The sequence below is a fragment of the Zosterops lateralis genome (genome assembly GCF_965231275.1).
Source record: "Zosterops lateralis genome assembly, chromosome: 4".
Taxonomy (NCBI): Eukaryota; Metazoa; Chordata; class Aves; order Passeriformes; family Zosteropidae; genus Zosterops; species Zosterops lateralis.
In genome coordinates, this window is record NC_139765.1 from 69772711 (window position 1) to 69787497 (window position 14787).

At 41.7% G+C, this 14787-nt stretch overlaps 1 protein-coding gene across 2 annotated transcripts in view; it reads right to left on the reverse strand.

Annotated features, from left to right (window-relative positions):
- Positions 1–1503: 1503 nt before the first annotated feature.
- The window catches only part of TAF3 (TATA-box binding protein associated factor 3), a 113017-nt gene continuing 99733 nt past the window's right edge, over positions 1504–14787 (reverse strand). For both annotated transcript variants that reach the window (XM_083860278.1, XM_083860279.1), the window contains exons 5-7: positions 7690–7945; positions 3635–3741; positions 1504–2882 (exon numbers count right to left, since the gene is read on the reverse strand). In XM_083860278.1, coding sequence (XP_083716404.1) covers positions 2768–2882; positions 3635–3741; positions 7690–7945 — 478 coding nt within the window. In that variant the 3' untranslated portion in view covers positions 1504–2767. The remainder of the gene's footprint in view (positions 2883–3634; positions 3742–7689; positions 7946–14787) is intronic.

The following is a 14787-nucleotide window of genomic DNA, read 5'->3' on the forward strand; positions in this document are numbered from 1 at the left end:
AGCCAGAGGCAGCACCATGAACTGATGCTCCTCTTGATGAAGCTGCATTTCAAGGCAGGAAAACCATTCAGAGACTGGATGCTCTCCCATGACATCCAGTGAGCAAATCAACCTGCAGCCCACTCACTGTGCCCCCTTCTCATGGATGGTGGTGTCCAAAACACAAACCATAACAGGATTCAGATGAACAGAAATCCCAACCCTAAAATCAAGCAATGGCTCTAGGGAGCAGCCCCAACTGCTCCCAAACTTTCCACACACAAAGTTTTATGGAGAAGTAACCCAACCTGTGAAGTTATCAGCAGCAAATACAAAAGTCTGGGGAAGAAGCTGGGTGGGGCCAGGGTATGAAAAGAAGGTCCAAGCCACATGGCTACTCAGGGATAACCATTTCTGGAATGATTATTCATTTATGCCACTGATTCCTGATCCACACCAGCATAAGTGAAAGGGAGGCAGGCTCAGCACCAAGCGTGGCTTCAAACTGATGACCCGGAGGTGAAGGGCCCCTTCTCCCATTACTAATCCCCTCAGCCACACAAGCCTCCTGAAAATGATGCTTTGGTTTTATTGCCACAGGGGTCATTTATAAAATCATAAAAGCCAGGTTAAGAAACAGCAGCAGCAAGGCCAAGCATGCAGAGAAAGCTGAAAGTCACTGAATGGGGCAAGTTCAGCCCTCCCATGGCATCCTGAGTAATTCAACTGATTAAACTGAGAAGTTCTGATTCATGGAGAGGAGGAGGAAATGCATAAACAACTTACCAAAAGCTAATTTCTTTATTATTGCAACCAGAAATGACCAAAGACGGCGTATTTTGTATGTCTGCACATTACATGTGGAAAAAACCAAAAATCAGCATTGCAACATCCAACAATTCAAAATAAAATAGAATAAAAAATCAAACCCAAGAACTTTCTTGACTGGTAATTAACAGGGACGGAATATAAACGAGATGGCATTGAACAAAGCAGGTAACAGTGCACTTTTAATAAACCAATTTCATCCATATCTCCACTGATTTGCAATTTAACAGTTCTATCAGCAAAGCCTCATTTCCCTAACTAGACCGGTACTTTTAAAAACATGACTAATTCATTCTCATTAATATCAATTTGGATGCATTTAAAAAATAACTCTTAATATCTGCACAACAGGCTAAAAAGGGCCATATTTTTCCAACATCAGACATTCTCACTGCATTGGTTTTAAAATACAAATATCCCCAAATTAACCAATGCAATCTAAAATTGATTAGAAAACAAAAAGGCATAAATTGTTTTCAAGATTTATTCTTATTTAACTCTGAGACCCATTGCACTACAATATCTAAGACTGACTTTAATTTCAGTTTCCATGCACCTTCCCCTCGCATTTTCAATGGGGAATGTGACTGGTTTTCAGATTACAAGTCTTTCCAAGGGGATGCACAAAGCAGAGGAACACACATCTCCTCTACCCAAATACGATGCTTTTGGCAAACTCCCTAACCACTTGTTAAAAAAAAAAAAAGAGAAAAATGGGGGGGAAAAAAAAAGTCCATCCATTCCAGCTACAGATTAACAGGCTGTAGCTGCCACCAGAAGTGCAGAGCCCCCCTGGCCTAAGCTCCCAATTCAGAAGGCATTTAAGCACATGTATAACCAAGTGTGGGAACAGGCTCCTTGAAGGCAATAGGATTACTCACTTCTTAAGAAGTTACCACACGTTTAAGTATCTGAATCGAGGCTTAATTACGGTGCTGGCCACCTCCTCGTGCAGGCACAGCTGGGGCAGAGCTCACCAATCCCTCACAGCCATGAGGACAGGCGTTTGTCACACGGGCTTTTAGTAGCTGCTAGGTTTGTATTCTCGGGCAAATGACAACAAAAATCCTCAACCCCTAAAAAATAATTAAAAAAAAATTACTTTATAAATATCAGGTATTTACACGTGTGAAAATCTTTTAATGGGAAGTGTTTTTACACACTGATGAAATGTACAAGCAATGAAAAGGTACGTTGACATAGACTTTAAAAAAAAAAAACAAAACAACCAAAACAAAAATCAAATTATAAAATATATTACAGGTCCACAGAAAGAAATTCACACGGAAGAAAAAAATTGACACAATAGAAACTTTTTTTTTTTAAAAATAGAAGATATATCACAAAAGCTTGAACATGTTTATTTTATGTTAGTACTAAAAATCAAGGAAAAAAGCTTCATATATTCTCATCACAAAAATATTTACCAGCCACTTTTTATTTCCACATTATGATTATCTGGCTCAGCAAGAGTTGAGGCTGAACTGTATCCAGACTACAGAAATCATTCCAGAAGGTTGTCTCAGTTTACAACTTACTGCAATTTACATTTTCTCCTCCTCTCAGCACCTTACTGCAAAGGTTCAAGAGGGATTAATAACAAATCGAGAAGGAATAGGACAGATATCTGTATTTACAACATTCATCCTTGTTGCTGCCGAGCCACAGGAGCAGGAGCGGTCCCGGGAACCACCGAAGTCTTCACAGCTCTCTGTGCAAATTCCCCTTTGGCAGGGCAAAGAAACAGCATCAGAATGTACCAAAATCCAATGCCCTGGGCTCGGACAGTCTGTGAAACCCAACAGCCCCTGGCCAAGGGCATCCCCTGGCCCCTGATTCACTGCAGAGACACAGCCCTGTTGGCCGCGAGGGGACACGGGCAGGGTGGATTCCCTCCCGCAGCCGAGTCGGGGCAGGAGGTGCCGCAGTGACTGCACGACTTCAGTCCCCTGCCAAGCCTTCAGTGTGCCCTGTGCTTCCTCTTCTTGTGTTTTTTATCCTTCCTTTTGTTGGCACACTTGGAGCAGAACCATTGCATCTCTTCTGGGGGTGCAGCCGTCAGCCCAACACAAGGCCTGTGAAGGACAGGGAAATATCACAATCATCTCAGTGGAGTGACATTGCTTTTGTTTCTTATCCCCCCAAAAAATGCAACTTTCCAGTGGGAGACAGGATCTGGCCTTCAAATTAATACAGCAATTATCTTAATGAATATAATGATTGAAATCTAAGAGCTCTTGCTTGGAAACAAAAGAGAAATATCAAAAGGATACTCAGATAAAGAGTGTTATTTTAGTAGAAAATATGAGTGTACTTTCAGGTGTAATAGACTAGATTTAAAATAATTTCAAATGCTTCTTTAACACATCTGCAAAAATCCTTATGATTTTATGTAGCTTTTAAAAAAATATTGCCTAAAAAAGTGATTAATTTCCCCTAACCTTTTTATAAGAGCTGACATTTATATTACTGTTCATACAATGCTTCATAATTTGAACTGTCTATCTGTATACACTGTGCTCATAATCCTGTAGTTCTCACAAAATTACTCGAATCAGCAATATTTCCCAGCAGTTTCAAAAACAACCGTTATCACCAATGCCCATTAATTAAAAAGTAACTCTCCTTCACAGCTTAAAATCTGCCTTTTCAAATTTCAGAGCAACAGAGATAAAAATATCTTCCAGATTATTAAATTGGACACAGTAAAGCTATTTAAATATTCCCAACGTCATGAACTATTAGGGGAAAAAATAAAAAGGTTTTTTAATAATATAGCCCCAATCTGCCAGGCACTGGCAGAGCAGGATGGATGAGAGGAACTTACCAGTGATACCAATCATCGCAGTCATCACAACCTATCATTGGACTGCCATCATCTGGCTTGTTACAGCCAGGACAGATCCAGATCTGGTTACCCCACTCGTCTCGGATCTGGTGCAAAGAAAAGCAAAGTTAGCTGGTTTTCAGGGCTAAGTAGGCAGGAAAATTGACATTAAAAAGAAAACAACAAACCAAAACAAAAAAAAAACAACCAAAAAAAGGTTTCTTGCTTATCTGGCTAAGCCATTCAGCAGCCCCTGTCGTTATGTGTGAATTCTCTGATCATGAGAGCTCGGTGTTACGTCTTAATTGATTTCCCTACTCTGCTCATGACGACAAAATCATGTATTTCCCTGCATTGTCCTGTAAACCAGTAAAGCCAGTTACACCCCCCACCCCCCAACCTAAGCACAGGCATTCACACACAGAGCCAGGGCTTAAGGACACAATTGCCTCTCTGTCTATACTTTTAAAATTCGACCCTGTTAATGGCAAGCAGGAGCCACGGCAGCCTCCTGCGTAAGATAACAGTTCTTATGTGCATGTAAAATATACAGCGCCGTGTGTATATATTGCTGCATTACTTATTAGCCAAAGTCTTCAACTCCAACGAGCTGATAAGATCAGGATATAAAAAAAGTTGTTACTGAGTAACTTTCCATTCCCCTTATGACATTTATGTCGCAGTACAATTTACTAAAGGGTAAATGAAACAAGAAAGGCAGATCATTTACAGTACTGGGCAGCTGCTCACCGGGTTCATCATATGCATTTTTTTAATGTTTATATCCTGCTTGAACCCATTGTTTGTGTTTTTAGATTTCCAGTGGTTTTTGAACAGCTCTTTGCTAAAAACATACACGCAAAATGTCACAACATCCACCTAAAGGAGTGCAATTAACAATACAAAGTACAAAATGTCTGGGGCATTACCCTGACTCCATCACTCCTTTATGAAGATTTGCACATTATCACTGAATCTCAAAAACAGAAACTGTTTTGTTCTCAGCTTTTGTGCATTTACACATATCTCAGGCAATAACTTTTTGCTATCTGTACAGCTTACAAACATGATATTAAAAAGTAGCAGATGAAAAGCCCCAAATGTTCTTAGTAAAAAAAAATAAAAAAAAAAAAATAGAAAAGCCACTACACGGTGGTCTGTACATCTTACACCACTTCCCGAAAAATCAATAGGAATGTACCAGAGCTGCAACTAACACATCACTCTTCTCTGATTCCTCTTAAAGCCCTGAATGTTCTTGTGGTTTAAAGCTCAAAAATACAAGTCCCAGGAATACTAACCAGGGAACAATCCCTTTCACAACAGAGATATGGAGTAGGCACCATCATAAAATTAACTCAATTTCCAGGCTGATTGATTGCAATAATCATTCCTATCTACCATCTTATCTCACATCTGGGAAGTCATTTTAACTTGCTGGAGAACATCTGCTCCCCAGGTGAAGTGTCTGGGCTCAGAGTGAAGAGCTCCAGAGGCATTTTGGTGGGATAGTCCTGCTGGGGAGTGAGGGAATGCTGTGCCACGGTGCTGCAGGGAAGGGATGCTGTGGGATGTTGGGCTGAGGGCTACAAAACCTGCCTGAACACCTGGCTGCACCCCCATCATCCCCCATTTCTGGTGCTGCCTGTTTTGGGCACTAGCCCTGCCAGCTGTAGGCAGCACTGCCAGGTGTTGCCCCACCAGAATACAGACCCCCTAACTTCTCCAAACTAAGGTTTTCAGGTATTTTTTTTCCCCTGCAGAATGCCTGCCTCAGGCTCTCAGGAGCTGGAGAGGGGCAGGGTGGTCTATAATCAGAGAAACCTCTGCCTGTTTGTTAAACAAGAACTTGGGCTGCTAAATAAGGATATTAAAAATATTGCATAACTTCTCACTCCTTAATGAGCCAAGGGTCATGCAAGGAGGGACAGAGTGGGATTGCTGACTGCTGTGTTAGTGCAAACCACTGAGCGCTAATGAGCAGAGCACACGGACTGAGATGCTATCCAACAGGGAGATGTGTATCCTTCCTTTTTTGAGCTATAAAATCACCCTCCTCTCCTCCTCTGCAGAAGGGAGTTGTGCACCTCTGTCACACTGGCTCCACTCTTATCTCTAGAACAGCTTTCTCATGTGATCTGAGGAAAATCATTCCGTCTCCTGGATTTCCTTCGTACAAGAGGCTAATAGTTATTAATCATTTTCTTCTTTCCCAACCTCTCTCTGAGCATTTTCACTTATAAATCTGTCACATCAGGTGTCTCTCTGCACGTGCACACAGTTGGATCCTAGGGCAGTAAAGCCCTGGTTTCAACTATAATGTTGTAACACAACACTTTTCACAAGGGCCTGGAGTGACAGGACAAGAGGGAATGGTCTTAAGTTGAAGGGAAGTAGGTTTAGGTTGTGTATTAGGAAAAAAATATTTACAATAAGAGTAGTGAGGCACTGTACAGGTTGTCCAGAGAGGTGGTGGACTTCCATCCCTGGAACTGTTCAAGGCCAGGTTGGATGGGGCTCTAAATAACCTGGTCCAGTGGAAGATGTCCCTGCCTGTGGCAGGGGGGTTGGAACAAGATGGTCTTTAAGGTTCCTTCCAACCCAAACCATTCTGTGAAAAGCAAAAAATAACCTGGAGCCTCCACATCCTCTGAATTCTCCATTAAGGTGCTAAGAGTGTTACCATTGGAAGTACCTAGACAAAGTGCTAGGTTTTTCTTTTGAAAACTAACAAAATTTCTAAATTATTTCTTTTCATAATTACAGAAGAAAATGGGATGTAGTAGAGCATTCAGGAAATGTTACTCTTACAGTAAATTTTGAAACCTTTGGGCAATAATGTAATAATAGCAACAACAATAATACTAGTGACTGTAGTAATAAGAGTGACTGTGGGTTTACACCTGTGATACTAAAGCTGTGTCCTGCACCCTAAGGATATGCAGAGCCTGTGTGATGTTACCAGTGCTGTAACTAACTCAGCAGTGAAATGTAGCAGCTGTTTAAATAGAGACCAGTAACATGATACAGCAGTTTAACTCCAGCAGGGAAGCACCTTTCCATTAGAAATGCAGGGTAGATTTCTATTAGAAATCAATACTAAAACAAGAATCAAAAAATTATTAAAAAACCCAACAAAACAAGCATATGTTGCAATTCAAGCATAGGAAATTGTAATAAAAGTAAGCTTTAGGTGTTTTAAATGGTGAGATTTTTAAACTGTAGCTAAGCAAGGTGTCACCAATCAAGCTGGAATTTAGCCAGGACAGGGAGGATAACAACACTGCTACCCTTGTGCTGCTTTTCAAGGATCAGGAATGCTCAGGACTTCATTTCACACAGCATCTAAAGCAGAAATTCTCAGCAGCACAGCAAGCCTTGTCCTACCCAGACCTCTATCCACATTCTTTTAGGGAATGCAGTTCCTACACCATGTTACACAAGAGACTTTTCCAAAAGAATGAAGAATGCTGAGGCCAAGTTCAGAGCAGGTGTCAAAACACAAAAATGAACTGTAGACTAATGAACAATCTACAGACTTCTGAGATGCACAAACATCTGCAATTTCTGTATGTCGAGGAAACCAGGAAAGAGATTAGTGGACTCTACACATTTCAAATGAGGGCTAAGTCAAGTTCTTGATGTTGTATGAGGGTTTTGTACTTTACCTGACTGACAGCAAAATCTATGGTGAGTCTGACATTTGAGGTTTCAATTCAGCACTTTTGAAAGCACCTATAAAAAACCTCCACCTCCAAAAATAAGTGCTCTAGCTCAGTTAGCAGAAAATATTATATGTGATGTAGTTGGACTTGTTAGAAGGAACTTAAATTTGGAACTGGGAACCAACGAAAAATTCAGTCCAAGTTGTAGTGTTTCAATGAAGTTATTAACCCCTCAAAACATGTGTGTGGAAACAAGAACTGAATAAACAGCTGGATAAACATCAGGAATCTAGGAACCATCAGCTTGAGATGATGAGCCAACCAGGAGCTCACCAATTCCATAGAGGAATGCCCCTGGCACCGGGACAGAGCATGGCACGTGTTACCTACCACGTAAGTACTGACGGTCTCGGTCACCACGCTGCGAACGGGAGCTTTGGAGCCTCCAGCTGCTGACACAGCTGGGGAGGGTGGTGGGATCAGGACTGGTGAGATGGTGGCCTGTGGAGGAGGAGGAGCTGGAGCTGGAGGAGGGGTGACGTGAACAGGAGCTGGCACCGGTGACGGCACAGGTGGAGGCGTTTTCGGCCGCGCCGCGGGCGTGGAAGGTTTGGCCTCTGGAGCTGACACCACTTTGCTGATGACTCTGTAGGACCAACATGGAGAATTGTTAGAGCTGATGGGAGAGAAAGTGACAACTGATCACCTACTAGAGAGAAAGAAAATATAGAACAGCTAATTCCTGGAGTCACCAAAGAGGCTGTTTCAACCCCACACAAGGACTGCTGTCATTGCTGCACTCATCCATTTACAGGATAAAGCACAGAGCCATTAAAAACTGAATGCCAGGACAGCCTGAGCCAGTCTGTACCTCACTGTCGTATAAATATTCTCTGTGGCTTTACTAAACCTTGTTTCGTTAAGTTTTATTGCATTAGCTCAATTTGTGGGAAATATTAGAAAGGAAAGTTAATCAGCTGTGAACAGCATTGATTTTAATCTTCAAACTGAGAGACGATATCGTCCTGTTAAGATCCTACATTAGGGGGTTCTGCAAATATTTGCTGGTTTGGTATTTCTTTCCCCAAATGTTTATGAAATCAGCAGTGGATCTAGTCAGGACAAATAAATGACGCACACTATACACTCAGCAGTTAAAATATTGCTACTTACTCGAGTAGCTGAAGTAGACAGGATGTAGCTCTAGTAAATACACTGTATAGAACAATCTTGCCCAGGAAGGGGGATACATAGAGGACCCAACCTTTATTAATGACTGTTGATACACACTGTTATTGATGTGCATGCAATTTCACAGACAAGCCAGAAAAAGCCCTCACTACGAGGCTCTAGGTTAGAAACATAAAGGGAAGGAAAAGGATGTTTTAAAAACCCCAAAAAACAACCAAAACCTCCAACAAAACACAGGACAGGTCTATCTGTTTTACCACATTTTGGTAAACCATTTAACTAATTTATTTATATTTGAATGGGAACTGTGGGAGTGCAATTGATTTGTGATGGGACTGTACAAAGGGAGTGACTTAAAGAAAAGGTTAGACATTCCAGGGACAAGGATCGCTTAAGAAAGTAAAAAATGGAGATGTCAGTAGAGAAACCATGACAAAAATCAAATTGCAATGACTCCTGAGAACCAGGAATGTCCAGCTCCACTGTCAATGGGAATCCTAAGTTCAACTTTAGAGTTTATTACAACTCTGATACTCCAAAGGCAGCATCACTACGATTGGAGACACTGTCTGAATTTCAAGTCAATAAAATTCCAAGCCATCATTGGAGAAAGGCTTGGAATTATGCAGTATGTAATGCCTGGCTGAGATAATGGTGTTTCTTCTCACAAGATATGCCACTTGCACTACAAAATCAGAACTATGGCAAGTTATAGTAAAAACATACTTAGGAAACAAGAGCAATAGTTTAGTAGTCCTGCCTAACCCCCAGCTGCAGCATCACTTTCTAGGAGTGAACAGGAGAAAATCAAAGAGTGGAATCTAAAGGGTGATAGATGGTTCTTCCATCAGCAACACTGAAGACATTCACACTACATATGTCCCAGTGATTGCTTCAGGTATCTAATGTGGGGCTCAGGCTCTGTATATGTGTCAGTAAGGTGCTAGACTGTGAGTCAAAGTGCAGGAGTCTTAATTTATGTTGCCTGTGACTTGCAGAAGGAAGGAAGTCCTACTATCAGGCCATCGTGGGAGCGACCCACGCATCAAAACCAGCCTCCTTCTCCTGCTAGTGGGGAACATACAAAACCCCACTGTTATCTCCCACCAAGGAAGTTTTCTCTATGGGTCACAATGTGTTTCTAGTTCAGTGAAAGTCTCAGTGTGGGGCTCCTGCCAGACTGGCCATCCTCAATTCCAAGCATCCCCAAGATGCTTCTTCTGTGTCTTCCCCACTCCACGGACAGCCCTGGCTCCCAACACTGAGTGCCTAAGCCCTTGGTTTGTGCCAACACTCCCATGGTTTGCAAAGTCATGCTCATGACTAGAGAGCTGCCTCTCAATAAACAAACTCTGCTATAAAAAAAGCGAGGATAGGGACAGGCAGCAAAATACTGGCACAGCAGAAGTCATTTGGATGGTTTCAAACATCATTGCCCCTTCTTTCCCCACCTCCCTCTCCCACCTCCTGCAAGTAAACAAAATCCTGCTAGGAGTTCTTCAGGGAGTCAACCCTTCCCAAGTCTAGACTAGGAAATGTATTAGCTAATAGGGCTTTAAACACAACTTTGCACACAGTGTAAACAGTTTGAAAAAAGTATTAGCTAATACAATTTGAATAAGAGTGACCATGCCCAGCTAACACATGAAATTAAATTACAGAGCTTCTTGGCCTAAAGCCAGGTTCTCCTCCTGCACAGGGTCTTCGAAGCCACTCTGCTAATGACTGCAGGAGCTGCAGAGAACACCACATGTGAAATCCTCCAAAACTACAAATATTAATTAGCGAGGGACACGCGCTCATTGATTGGCTGCCGTGCCTGGAGTGTGCAATTAGGACATGTTCAGTATATAGGGCAGCTTGTTTATCTTGATTTCAGAGCTCAGTTATCAAAACAGGAGATCGGCATTTCGGAGCACGCTTGGGCCTACCACTCCCTTGGGCTAATGAAGTTCAGAGACTTTAGACTCCAGAGTGGAGAAATGGTTTTGTGCTCCACCATTAGAGGTGATGGAGTAATCTCAGCGAGGGTGGTTTAGCCTGTCCTGAAGAAGGGGCTGCACACATGGCAATATGGAGGTGGGGAGAAATCAAAGGGAAATAGCAGTCCCACGACTAATAATTACTGTTACTTCAGACTTGGAGAGAAACCTGATATCAAAACACTATGTAAATGATGGCAAGATTTATATGCTCTGTTTTATAGACAGGAAAATTGAGGCACAGAGCACACTGCGAGTAGGTGGCTCTCACTGCAGCAGAGCCTTGATCCACCTGGTACCTGAGTCCTGCTGGGATTTAAACTCTTCCTTGGGACATCACCATACATATATTGTTACCTTCTTTCCCAAATGTGTTTTCATGTGTCCAAAATCATCACTTAGTCTGCAAGAACAAACTTTCACCTCCTTCTCCATACCAATTAAAGAACTTTAAAACTGAGGCTGAATGAGTATTTTTTGCAGAAATCAAACACAAATGAACATCAACCCCATCGACACAAAGACAGTTCTGAGACAAGAACTGCATTTCTTTGCAGGCTGCTTGCCTGACAATGTACCACAAACAGATTCTACACTGAAAGATAAAAGGTCAATTAAAAGTTGTTTTTGAATCAAAACAGTTCCTCCAGAATAAAGGGGTGTGAGAAAACCTTTGGAATAGATGTGGTAATATGAGCCTCCATAAATCATGACTACAGGTTACCACTCCCTTTGAAAAAAACCCAGAATTAATGTAAACACTGTGTATTTGATTGTGTCCAACCTAAATTCACTTTAGATTTCTTTTTAAATGCCAGCAGGAGCTGTCCTGCTCACAGAGCCTCAGTGTATTTATCACTGAGCACACGTATTGATTTGTCACAGAGTGCCTGGTAGTAACCAAGAAAACATATCTAAAAGTAATAAAAAGGGAAAAAAACCTAAGGGATGTGAAATTTAAAGTGGAAGGACAGAAGGACAGAGAAATCCTCAAATATCATGATTACCAATGATTTTTCCATGGCTTTTTACAACCCTTTTGCTGAAAGAGCAGAGCATAAAGCTTCCTGACAGAGGCATTTTTAAGTTATTTTTCTTCCTCCCAATCTGTTCCAGTGCAAACAACCTAATATAAGAACTTAATAAGATCTTCCACTGCCATTTCTGCTCAACTACATCAAGGCTGTGTTGGGCCAAGACAACAGTATGAAATATCTGAGTCTCAGCTGAGGAGTCAGATCTCATGGAATCAAAGATCTTCCAGTCCCAACCCCTCTGCCATGAGCAGGGACACCTTCCTCTAGACGAGGTTTTTCAGAGCCCCATCCAATCTCATCTTGAACACTTCAAGCAATAGGGAGTCCACCACCTCCCTGGGCAACCTGTGCCAGTGTCTCACCACCCTTATAGTAAAGAATCAATGCTTATCTACTGGTTTAAAACTGTGTCCAACACTGCTGCAAGGAGAAGGAAAAAAAGAAAACTTCAGTGAAGTTTTTCTGTTTCTCAGGAGGGTAGAGTGAATGAAAACCCTTTTTTAATCATCACTCCAGGGCAATCACCCTGTTCACAGTTATAGTTGCAAACCCAAACAGGATGAACACCAAGTGTCAGCTTGCAGGCAAAGTGCAAATTCTACCAAGATTTGAAGTGTCGCAACAGGTCAGTCGGTTTCTAATCGGCTCTAAGTGGCAGGAGCTGGAACGTGCTACATCTGGAGCAAAATGAAGCTCCAAGGTGTGAAATGGTTTCCTATCTTTGGAAGTAATTTATTTGATTTCATTCTGATCCTTACGGCTGAAAGCCCCATTGACTGCTTCAACCTAAACACAGGGGAAAGACGTGCACCAGAAGGAAATGGCTTTTCAAAAACAGGATATGGGCCACGGGGCGGAATGATTGCTATGGGGAATGAGCTCCAAAAAAAAAGCTGTAGCAGTACTTCGAAAGGTCTAGTAAAAAAATCACAGTAATCTTTGTTTCTCAGAGGCAGAGCTCTCAAGAAACTGTTTCTCTGCCCAGAGGAAAAACGTAACATTTGAAAAATCCTAATTTTTTTTCTGAACCCATGACCCATTTTTAAACAAGGAGAAGGAGCTAAATGGGTCCCTGTGTGTAGGAAAATGACACCATCAACTGCACTGACAACTGAAACTGGTGCAATTCACTTGGATTATCAATCATCATATTATCTATTAGCTTTGATATTCTCTTATTGATATAAATTCCTTGATGCTAGAAAGAGATGTAACTATCTTGTTACTGAAAAATCTCACACCTGGAACTGTGATTGTTGCACCAGAAAAAAACCCCAAACACTCTAAGATCTATGGGTAAGAGTGTCAAAATCAGGAAATTTCCATATGGTTTAGATTCCTCAAAGATAAGAGGTGATTCTGAAAATTTTATTCCAGCCCTGGAGGAGAATCAGTGTGATTTAAGGTCTGTAATGTAGGCTAATTCCCACATTACTATTAGAAAGGGAAATTTATTTGCTGTTTCATGCCCTGTTGAATATTTTATTCTGTGCAAACAAGTTATATTGGCAAACAGAAGCTCCACAAGCAAACTCTGTGACCAACTTGTGAGTTTGTAGGGAGCCAGAATACACCAAACCTGCAAAGGAGCCCCAAGCAATTTTGCAAATGAAAAGACTTCAGCACTTTAACATCACCTACCATGTGGTATCCTTCTCTTACAAGGAAAATGAACTCTGAGCACTTATTCCAAGATAACATCCACTTTTTTGGGAGCCTGCCTCTCCCAGGTAAAGCATGTTGACCTTCAATGGTGCACATGGAGCTCAACAGCTCATTCTCCATTTCCATAGAGCTGGGGAAGGGTCTGGAGCACCAGGAGCAGCTGAGGGAGCTCAGTCTGGAGAAAAGGAGGCTCAGGGAGGACCTTATCACTTTCTAGAACTCCCCAGCAGGAGGTGCAGCCAGGTGGGGGTAGGCCTTTTCTGCCAAGTAACAAGTGAAAGGACAAGAGGAAACGGCCTCTAGCTGAGCCTGAGGAGGTTCAGATTGGATATTAGGGAAAATGATTTCATGAAAAAGGGTTGTGAAGCACTGGAACAGGCTGCCCATGCAGTGGTGGAGTCACCCATCCCAGCAGGGATTTAAAAGACAGCTAGATGGGTCACTTGTGCAAACAGTTTAGTGATGGACTTTGCAGTGCTGGGTTAATGGTTGGACTTGATGCTCTAAGATGTCTTTTACAACCTAAATTATTCCATGATTCTACTATTTTAACATTATGGAAAAGCCCCACAAAGATCTGGACATCGAGTCCAGCTGACATTTCCAGGTAACTCCTTTGCTGTATGGACACATGCACTGTTGAAATTGAATTACAGGTTTTCTGCTGTTTATTTTCCCATTACTTTAAGTGAAACAGAGTTCTGCCCTTGGCCTTCACCCTCTGTATCTGTTACACCCTGAGTACTTCTCCCAACAACCACAAGCACCTTTCTGTCGATGACTCCTAAATCTCCCTCCCATTTTCTCACCATTCTGACTTACAGCTCTGGATGGTTCACTGCCAGTCTGACAAAACAAAACTGAGCTGGTAGCGTGGCGTCTTGGTATCTTTCATCTTCTTTCTGCTCTTATCATCAATAACAAACATCTTCAATGTTAAAACCACCTGGCACCGACCCTTTCTGCTGAGTTCTCAAGAGCAAAACCAGAACCTGGTAAAACATGTTTATGTCAATGGGCTCTTTGCAAACTTTCTCTTCTATGTTCCCAGCAAACTGCTTTTTATTGTCATTTGTTTTGGGAAACGTTATGGGATGCATGATCTAGGAGCTTGCCCATAAACCAGTCCTATATATCCCCCCTTTTTTGATGGGAACTGGTATAGAACATGAATTGTATTAAGTACCAGAAAGTTGTATCAGTATGGGTTTAGAAAATCTTTAAAGCTGTAATTTTCAGCTTGTTTTTGACAGAAACAAGACAGACAGTCCTGGACTTGGACACTCTGTACAGCTAAAGATCAATTGCTAATAGGACAACTCCACTAAATTCAGGTAGGACCATCTGGTTTTTGTGGCTATTTCTTTACGATCTTCTTGTCCTCATCCAGCTCCCAGGAACCATTCTACAAATCCTTGGGTCTGTGGAGTTTCCTTACTTTTGTTCAAAAACCTTAATAAAAGAGTGAATAAAAAGAAGCACCTCTGTCAAAGACAAGAACAAATCAGTACCTTTCTCTTGCAGTCATTCTCTATGGAAAGTTCATTTTTGAAACAAATACCCCAAATACCCATCTACCTTTCTAATATTTCACACATATTTGATCAGTTTCT